Source organism: Penaeus monodon, chromosome 10, assembly GCF_015228065.2.
Source record: "Penaeus monodon isolate SGIC_2016 chromosome 10, NSTDA_Pmon_1, whole genome shotgun sequence".
Lineage (NCBI taxonomy): Eukaryota > Metazoa > Arthropoda > Malacostraca > Decapoda > Penaeidae > Penaeus > Penaeus monodon.
This window is the reverse complement of record NC_051395.1, coordinates 14,873,385-14,883,384: the sequence shown is the minus strand read 5'-3', so window position 1 is coordinate 14,883,384 and position 10,000 is coordinate 14,873,385. Positions and strand designations below refer to the sequence as shown.

The 10,000-nt window shown below is 36.1% G+C and overlaps 1 protein-coding gene across 6 annotated transcripts in view; it reads right to left on the bottom strand.

Moving 5' to 3' along the window:
- LOC119577880 (alanine racemase-like) overlaps window positions 1-10,000 on the bottom strand; it is a 12,634-nt gene that overhangs the window by 1,553 nt on the left and 1,081 nt on the right. For 5 of the 6 annotated variants that reach the window (XM_037925520.1, XM_037925517.1, XM_037925516.1 and 2 more), the window contains exons 2-8: window positions 3,298-3,485; window positions 2,882-3,040; window positions 2,389-2,498; window positions 1,820-2,031; window positions 1,076-1,185; window positions 542-775; window positions 1-403 (exon numbers count right to left, since the gene is read on the bottom strand). The exon at window positions 1-403 is cut by the window's left edge and continues 1,553 nt beyond it. In XM_037925520.1, coding sequence (XP_037781448.1) covers window positions 147-403; window positions 542-775; window positions 1,076-1,185; window positions 1,820-2,031; window positions 2,389-2,498; window positions 2,882-3,040; window positions 3,298-3,481 — 1,266 coding nt within the window. In that variant the 5' untranslated portion in view covers window positions 3,482-3,485 and the 3' untranslated portion in view covers window positions 1-146. Of the gene's footprint in view, window positions 404-541; window positions 776-1,075; window positions 1,186-1,819; window positions 2,032-2,388; window positions 2,499-2,881; window positions 3,041-3,297; window positions 4,606-10,000 lie in introns of those variants that run through there. The other variant, XM_037925514.1, reaches the window with a different exon arrangement.

The following is a 10,000-nucleotide window of genomic DNA, read 5'->3' as shown; positions in this document are numbered from 1 at the left end:
CATCATTTCAATATGCTCCCATCATTTCTACATGCTCTCATCATTTCAACATGCTCCCATCATTTCAACATGCTCCCATCATTTCACAACCATCACTATCAATCATACCCACTATAACGAGGAACCCTCAATCTTCCGAAAATCCCTCAACATGTGTATTCAAGGCTCGGACAAATCCTGACGATCTTTCCGTTGCGAGTGTAGAGGCGAGGCAACCGCGTGGACCAGTTTCCGGGCATCTCGTAGGTGGCACCGCCTAGATTCCTTGCCATGCCAACTGCTGAAGTCACGTCGTCGAAGTCATCGGTGAGGACTTGGAACACCTCACCAGGGGATGGCTCTTCAGGGAGGCGGACGGTGATGGAGTCCATGGACACTCGACCCACGATGGGGCACCGTTCACCTGTTGATGTGTAGCAAAGTCTTGTATTAGCGTGCATGAACAAAAGGAGTTATATTACTTATTGACAAAACCTAACGCGAAAGCAAAAAATAACCTTAGAAACAAAATTTAGTTACATCCTTCAGCTGTCTTACAAACCTGTGCTAACTCTCTTGACCGCCCCGACGCCATTGCTAAGACGTCGACTGAGGCCATCAGACCACCCCGTAGTGAAGTTGGCGATCCACTCGTCTTCAGAAGTTGTGTACGTTCCGTCGTAGCCGATGTCTCGCCCCGCCTTCAGGAGCTTATAGAAGGTAGGCCTAGTAACCACGGAGAACGCCGGTTGGAAGCCTTTCATTGCGAACTGCTCCGTTCCTTCTCGGTCGCTACCTGGGGAGAAGAATGAACTTTTAGCGGTCACGCGTTTATGGGCGGATTAAATTTGATACTGAGAGACTTATACAACAGAGAGCCAGAGAAAAGAGTAAATGAAAGGGTCAGAATTGAAACAAGTGAGCCTCCCTTCAACACCAAAAAAATATCACAATTCTTAAAACCGCGGTATCAAACCTATCTGATCGTGTGCTCACACATGGACCCGAGGCTCATATGCTGCCCTAGCCATATCTTCTGTTTTACATTATTTAAATGGACCTTTGTCTATTACGAATATCAAACGTCTACACAAACCTGAACATAAGCCCGTGATAGCTCCACCGGGTCTTATGAAGTCCAGGTCAGTCCCAAGGTCCTGCACACATCCTGTTGTAGCTGCCACATGTCGAGTAATACCACGGGACCTGACGGTAGAAGATTTGTATTATGTGCAAAGCAGATTACACAATATCTAGTAGAAAATTATATGATATTCATTGAGTGTAATCAAAGGTTCTTTAAGACATTTTTTTGTTGCTGACTCTGTCTCCTTGCTCTGTTAATAGTTTTCATACATTCAATTCGATAACTGAAAAGGTTGATCTGCCGCAAAGAATGCACAATACCAGGTAAAATTTACGAAATCTAGGTAATCACAAAAACCTTTCCTTTACAGTCTTGTAATCTTAAGAGGTGTCCTTGTACTGCTCGCGAGTGTCAACATATAATGATCAGAAAATCGGAAAAGAATTCGGCTGATATTAATCCGACTAAGGTGTTGAATAAAGTGTAACAATGATGCTATGGTAATAGCAAGGACAGTTATAATAATAGTGACGATGATGCATATGATGACATAAGTGGTGATAATAGTAGCAGTAATAATAGAAGTTGATAGAAAACGACGATGTTTGCTGCTGCTGTTGTTGTTATTGTTGTTGATGATGATAATTATAATAAATTAATAGTAATAGCAGCAATAACGGTATAAAGTGACAAAAATAATCATGGCAACAACACCATTCGAATAAGACAGAAGAAAACTGCCAGTGCCCTCACGTGAAAGGTTTAGAAGCTTCGAGAAAGAGGTCGAGCTGTTTGCGGTTCTTCTCCCTCTCCGTGATGGCGGACTGGAAGTGCGTATACAAGGAGTAGATATTGACTTCGAGGTCGTCCAGCTCTTGCACCAGCGCGGGAAGGTCCTCGGGTTGGACGCCGTAACGAGACATTCCTGTGTCGATGTTAATGGCCGCCTTGAGTCTCGAGCCGTCCTGAGGGTAAATGGTGTTGTTTTTCTTTATTGATTATTATTATTATTACCATTATCATCATCATCATCATTATTATTATTATTATTATTATTACGTGGGTTTGGTGTTGTATGTGTTTTGTGTGGTGGGTGTGTTGTGTGTGTGTGTGTGTGTGTGTGTTTGATATTAGAATTTGGACATTTTTGTGGTGATGGGCCGATATATGAGAACCAGTTTGGTAATCTATTTCTAAACGTCAGTTAACCACCGACATATTATTTATCAATCATTTACTTGTATCCATTTACAAAGCAAGTTATTTACTGCGTATTTCCCCACTACATCATACAAGGAAATACCTCATATTTTTTCACTCACCGGATAAACCAAGGCCTCTCGAGGTAGTGAGGTGAGGGCGTGCGACCAGCTGAGGGACGGAATGAGGTGATGCTGTGTGACGTCGCTCACTTCACACGGCAGTAGGTTACCTTCAAGATTAATGGGGAAGAGTTAAAGAAAAACAAAGAGGGGAAAAGGAAGAAGTTGAGAATAAAAGTTTAGTAGTGTAAAAGAGAGTTCAAAAGGTGGATGACGAATAAAATAGATCTGGTCACTTTACTGGAATATGCTGTGATTAAAGATACTTTTTTGTTAATATTTTTAGATACACATTAATTTGAATAGATTCTAAGCTCGTTGTGCTCAGTACTGGGTCAAATTGTAAAATTTACTCTCCCTCTCTCTCTCTCTCTCTTTATATATATATATATATATATATATATATATATATATATATATATATATATATATATATATATATATGACGAAATACAAAATAAAATTCCAATTTATCAGTGATAACTAAACTCACCTAGAACAGTAATAGGGACCTGTATCCCATGCCTCCGCAAGTAGACCCCCTCGGCCACTGTGGCAACTGATAATTCCTTCACGCCCTTCTCCAGGAGGACTTCCACCACCGGCAGGAGACCAGAGCCGTAAGCACCACCCTTCACAACGCCCATAATCTCTATGGGGAAGGAAGGCAAAAAATCTACACTTTAAGGAAAATAGTGGCATTTCTTGTAATTGTGATCCGTTAGGAAGTATATCTATATCACCATTACCATTTGCAACTTTACCTACATTCAACATCTAGACCTTGTTTGCATTTACGCAGAAATATATTTAGTTCATGGCTTAGTAATTACCATAACTAGTTCACTATATATCTTCCCATCGGTCTTGGTGACCCTTTCCAAACTCAGCCGTATGTCCGTGACTTGCCTGTATGAGATGAAGAAAGACCCTTGAGAACATCGACGTTGTGGGCCACGGCGTCCAGGTTCACGTGGATGAAGGACGGCACTTTGAGTTGCGCGAAGGCGTCGTCCAGCAGCGGCAGTAGAGACGCCTTGGCAGGACCGACGCGGGCTGTGGGGCTGAGGGATGTTGTCGCTTCTCCTGTCATGGCTCTATGGGAGATGCGAGAGACTGATGAGGAAGAGGAAAGGATGCGAGGATTGGGAGAAGTAGAAGGAGGAGGAGAAGCAGACGGGGATCGAGGAGGAGGAGAAGGAAGAGACGTTGAAGGCGAAGGGCCCTGGCGATGTGAATGTGAGAACTCGAACAGAGAAGGGGAAGATGTGGCTAGTCGTAGCCATACTAGTGGAGGCGCGGATCTTGCGGCATGTAGTTTTATAAAATGCTTGAAATACTTTGTTAAAAAAGTTATTTTCATTTTCCTGTCGCAGAAGTGTTCCTTGTGTCACAGCATCGTAGCCATCGGGAATTAAGGTCTCTAATCGTTGCAATAAGAAAGCATGTAATTTTTGCGAAGCTTTCTGTGAAAAGTTTGGTAAGTAGATTCGAGTCGTAATTTATTCCTGCAGAAGAGAAGTGTCAGAAGTAGGAGAAATGTATTTTTTACGAAACTTGCTGGTTACCTAACGAACATTTCCTTACGTTCATCCTTTCCATTTTTTCAAACCCCGGGTGCTAATTCTAATTTATAACACTAAACAATTCCTCATTCTTGGGTTCAAGTAACTAAAAGAAGAATACTTAACTGCTAAACACTCGTTATTACCAGATTTAAAAGAAAATGAAAGCATAAAAGCAATACTTAGTTCAGACGTCGGGTTTCGCAGTGTTTAAGAAAGTATAATTTTTGATTTTTCTTTTACAAAAAAATGTCGAAATCTATTCAAGGAAGTTGCCTTAAGCATATGACTTTATGGTGTGACAAACGTCTTGACTGTAAGTATTCAAAAGCATAAAAGAAGTCGGTGAAAGAAAGAGATAAAGAAGAAAGCTTATACATAGATTACTATAAATAAATAAAAAGTCAGAAAAAAAAATATATAATTACATGTATATATATATTTTCCAATCTGATAGTTCCAGTTGGTATAAGGCCTGTACATATTTTTTGGACACGTATCTCGACAGACTCGGTGACATTTGTCCCTTAGTCATGATATTCCTTATTTGTAAGTCAAGAATATGTGTGCTTCTTATCCTGAAATCATGAAGACCTGTATCTCCTCTTCCTACTGATTGTAAACAACATCAAATAAGACCGGGAAGTGGCGTTCAGCTGACTCGGCTGAACCGAGTCCTTACCAGCCGTGGTGCCCAGCCACAGCAGTAACCTCCAGGCGACAGTTGCAACTTCCAGCGCTGGGGCGCGAACCGCCGACCCCTCGGATGAGAGGCCGACACGTTACCATTGTACTAGCCCGGAGGCTAAGGGCGAGGGCTGGAGCAAGGTCTATATATTATGTAGACCTTGGGATGGAAGTAGTTCACTTCGCCTCGCGGCCCGTTTGAAACAGCCAAAATGGTTGCCAACTTTGAACCTCAAAAGTACATTTGTCTGAACAACATATATTTCTTTTTATCTTTTTTATCTCTGTTAGTCATTAATGCTTGTGTGATATAGAAGTCGTAAACATAGGCTTCGAACCCTTATTACAGTCTCAGTCAGGGAAGTAATTAATCTCTCTCGCGACGAGTCTTTGTCTGCGATAATCAGCATTGCGCAGCGAAATCGTCCACCCTGACCGGTTTGGGCGAGGATAAAGCGCACCATTCAAAAAGCTCCAGCAAGGGTTCACTTAAAACCACCACGCCCTCATTTCCTTGAACTACACTACATATGTATATATATATATATATATATATATATATATATATATATATATATATATATATATATAGATAGATAGATAGATAGATAGATAGATATTCTTTCTTTTTTTTCTTTTTTTTTTTTTTTTTTTTGCAATTCTTCTGTAACAATTGATGATGAGAATGACGTTTATCATCATCATTATTTTCCTATTTTTTTAAATGTCATTATTATTATTATCATAATTTTTTTTAATTATTATCATAATAATAATACTAATGATAATGATAATAATTATAGTAATAATGAAAATAATAATAATGAGGATAATAGTAATGATAATAATCATGATAATGGTAATAATGATAATGATCATTATTAAAATCATTCCTATAATTTTTGTTATTGTCACTATTACATTATTATTGTATTGATTATTATTATTATTATTATTATTATTATTATTATTATTATTATTATTATTATTATTATTGTTATTGTTATTATTATTATTATTATTATTATTATTATTACTGCTATTGCTATTACTGATATTATCATTATTTTCAGTTTTTATCATTATTGATATCATTACAACTACTGTTGCTAATACTACTATTATTATTATTATTATTATTATTATTATTATTATTATTATTATTATTATTATTATTATTATTATTATTATCATTATCATTATTATTTTTACCATTATTATTATTATTATTATTATTATTATTATTATTATTATTATTATTATTATTATTATTATTATTATTGCTATTATTATTATTATTATTATTATTATTATATATCATCATCATCATCATCATCATCATCATCATCATCATCATCATCATCATCATCATCATCATCATCATCATCATCATCATTATTATTATTATTATTATTATTATCATTATCAGTATATTAATCATATCATAGTGATGATAATAATAATTATCATTATCGGTATTATTGTTACTATTATTATCATTATCATTATTATTTTTACCATTATTATCATTATTATTATTATTATTATTATTATTATTATTATTATATTATTATTATTATATTTATTATTATTATTATTATTATTATTATTATTATCATTATCTATTATCATTATCATATCATTATTCATTATTATTATATTATTATTATTATTATTATGATGACATCGTTATTGTTATCATTATTATTATTGTTATCATTATCACTGTTGTTGTTACTGCTGTTGTTATTATTATTATCACCATCATAATTTTTATCATCGCGACTTCATTTTTATTGTTATGATAATAATGATGACTATCGTTGTATTTTTTTGTCGTTATTATTATCACTGTTGTTGTTGCTTTTATTATTATCATTATCAGTATTGCTATCATTACTGAAATCAAGGTGTTGTTATTATCATTGTTATTTTTCTAACATGTTATCGTCATTACTATGATTATTATTATAACCACTATGATTTCCAATATTTCATTATTACTCTTATCTTTGTTATCATTTTTTTTATTCTTGTGAGTACTATCAGCGTTATTGTCGTTATTGCTGTTATCTGAACAGCTATTACTAATGTTATACCACTACCATCATACTCTTATTATTGTAATTATGATCATTATGACAGTCCATACTTTTGTCATTATCATCGTTATCATTATTGTTATTCCCATTATTATTATTACTACTACTACTACTTTTATTATAATCATTATTATTAGTAGCAGTATCATTATCATCATAATTATTGCTGCAGTGACTTCTACACTTATTTCTATCTTTAATATTCCCAAATTATATAATTTTTCGTTTATGTCTGTACAGTATATGCTTGAATGCAGTGTACGTGTGTGTATTTCTGTGAATGTAAGTGTATTTGTGTGTGTTTGTGTATTTGTGTGTGTGTGTGTGTGTGTGTGTGTGTGTGTGTGTGTGTGTGTGTGTGTGTGTGTGTGTGTGTGTGTGTGTGTGTGTGTGTGTGTGTGTGTGTGTGTACATATGGCATAAGTGTGTATATACGCGTGTGTAGATGTATGTGTATAGGTGTGTTTGCGGCAGGGGAAGTGGGGGGGGGGGGGTGGAGACACATGGGGATGAGGGAGGAAAGGGGTCCTTCATTATGAATGCCAAAGCCTATCGTGGGCAATGGTAGAGAGAAGCCGATTGCCCAGCACTTTTGACCAATGTACGAAACCTTCTTGATCCTTGGGTTATGGAATCACATCTCTATGCAGTGTAACTTATCCGTGAATTAATAGTTTGAAGTGAAAAGGCACTCAAGGAAGTATCATTTATATTACAGACTGATATAACCAATAAAGAACGTTACAAACATGATAATGAAATAAAAATCTTTATTGTTCGTCCTATAGTCGAAATATATAATTATCCAATTTATCCTCAAGGAAATTAATCAAAATTATTTTGCTGTTACCCCTCGATAACATTTTTAGATAGAAAAGGTGTCACCTGGAAAGACATCTTGATTATTGAATGTAGAATTCCAGGAGTGCCAAAGGTAGGCTTATACCTTTTCTATGGAATTTACCAAATAATATATTCAATAACAGGACGGCAAGGTAACGCACGCATGGTAAAGGTATGTACACTAGAATGGTATTTACATTAGAAAAGCCATTAACATAAGGAAACTCAAACACGTACAGACATATGCACTGACGCACATACACGCACAAACACATATACAGATATAAACATACAAACACACACATACACACACACTTAGATATTTACAATAACCTCTTGTTCATATTTGGTTGAAGTTCTAATACAGTTTTGCTTGTAAACCGTTATTAAACACTTTTGGCGTATTTTCAAAAGAAAATAATATTCAGTCTATTTTTAAAGCATTGTTTGTTTTCATAGTTTATCAGAAACAAACAACGAATAACAATAGAAAGAAATCTTGTAATATATTCTTAATCATTCCTTACAAACTATTTATGTAAATGTACAACACGTTTGTATAACAAAACATTTATATAACAATAACATTTATAAATCTCACTATCACTGTCTCTATTAAGTCACCAAAACCTAATCACAGTTGACACATGAAAATTTCATGGCCCTAATACCTTTTAAGCCAACGAAAAAGCAACAGAAATTAGGAAATTTTCCCTGCGCGTAATGGAAAGTTCCCAAAAGATGGTTCATGGTAAACAATACAGGGTGTAGAGAAAGCGATCCTAACACTCATCCAATCTTGGTCTTTTTGTTGATGGAATTGCACTGTAGAGTGAAAAGTGCGTTTTTTTAATGTAATTATTGTTACAGGCTTGGTCTGAATAAGATGTATAGAGGTATCGGTAAGATGGCAAGAACAAATGCAGAAGAAGAGAGGATGTGGGAGATAAGGAGGAGGAGAATGAGAGAGTGAGAGAGGAAGAGAGAGGAGATGAGAGAGAGAGAAAGAGAGGAGAGAGGAGAGAGAGAGAGAGAGAGAGAGAGGAGAGAGAGAGAGACAGAGACAGAGAGAGAGGAGAAAGACAGAGAAGAGAGAGAGAGAAAGGAGAGAGGGGAGAGAGAGAGAGAGAGAGAGAGATAGAGAGAGAGAGAGAGAGAGAGAGAGAGAGAATGAAAGAGAGAGAAGAGAAGAGAGAGAGAGAGAGAGAGAGAGACAGGGGAAGGAAGGAGAAGAAAAGAGGAGAGAGAGAGAGAAAAGCAGAGAGAAGAGAGAGCAAGAGAGGAAGAGAAGAGAAGAGAAGAGGAGATGCAGAGAGAGACCGAGAGAAAAAAAAACAACTAAATCGAGGAACAAGAGACAAAGATGAAAAGAGAGAAAAAAAACTAGAAAGAGAATCAAGGGAACAGCGAGAAAAGCAACAACTGAACAGAGGAGCCAAGAAAGATCGAAAAAAAAATACGAGCCACTGAAAAGCAACAGCAAGTTCAGTGACGATATCGTTAGAGTTAAAATTAATCTAACGATCGATTTATTTCCCTTGGCCCACGTCAGGGGCAAGAACGGTCGATAGAGTTCCCAGAGGAAGAGCGGCAAGGTAGGGGATAAGGATATGATAACCTTATCAACCGGAAGGATTCTGATATGTAGCCGCAGTTACATTTTTTTATTTTTTTTTTAAATGTGAATATTTTCTTCTTTGAAGATATTAAATGTGTGTGTGTGTAAAGCCATCTAAAGGAAATAACCGGGAAGAAAGAATAATGAAAATAATCACCGTGTGTGTGTGTGTGTGTGTGTGTGTGTGTGTGTGTGTGTGTGTGTGTGTGTGTGTGTGTGTGTGTGTGTGTGTGTGTGTGTCTATATATATATATATATATATATATATATATATATATATATATATATATATATATATATAAACAAAAGACGGCGTAAAATCAAAATCATTGCTTGAAAATTTGTGGTAACTACCCGCCTACTGACGCGTCAAAAAAAGGGAAAAAATAGCGTCTTCGGTTATGCGTCGTAAGCAACGTCCGCTTGAAAACTACCTATTATTTTCGTAACTGATGCATCACTGAATAACTCATGATTACGATGTTAAAGCGCGTTTTTTTTCTTCTTCTTCTAAAAAAAGGTATTACTGGTGTTGTTTTTTTCTCTCGAAAAAAATACTGGTTCGTTAAGCACAGGACTATTTCATTGGAAAAATAAGATGGATGATTAAGATTCCGTAAACACATACATTGTACATCAGATTCATTTCCGAAAGGATCTTTTGCTCATTCTGAAACATCCATTCAACACAAGCCAAGGGGTCACAACGGGAAAGGACTATGTCGGGACAGAGTGCCATCATTACATGAGGTAGGGAACGATGCTGACTGTCACGTTGACTTCGATATGCTGCACTC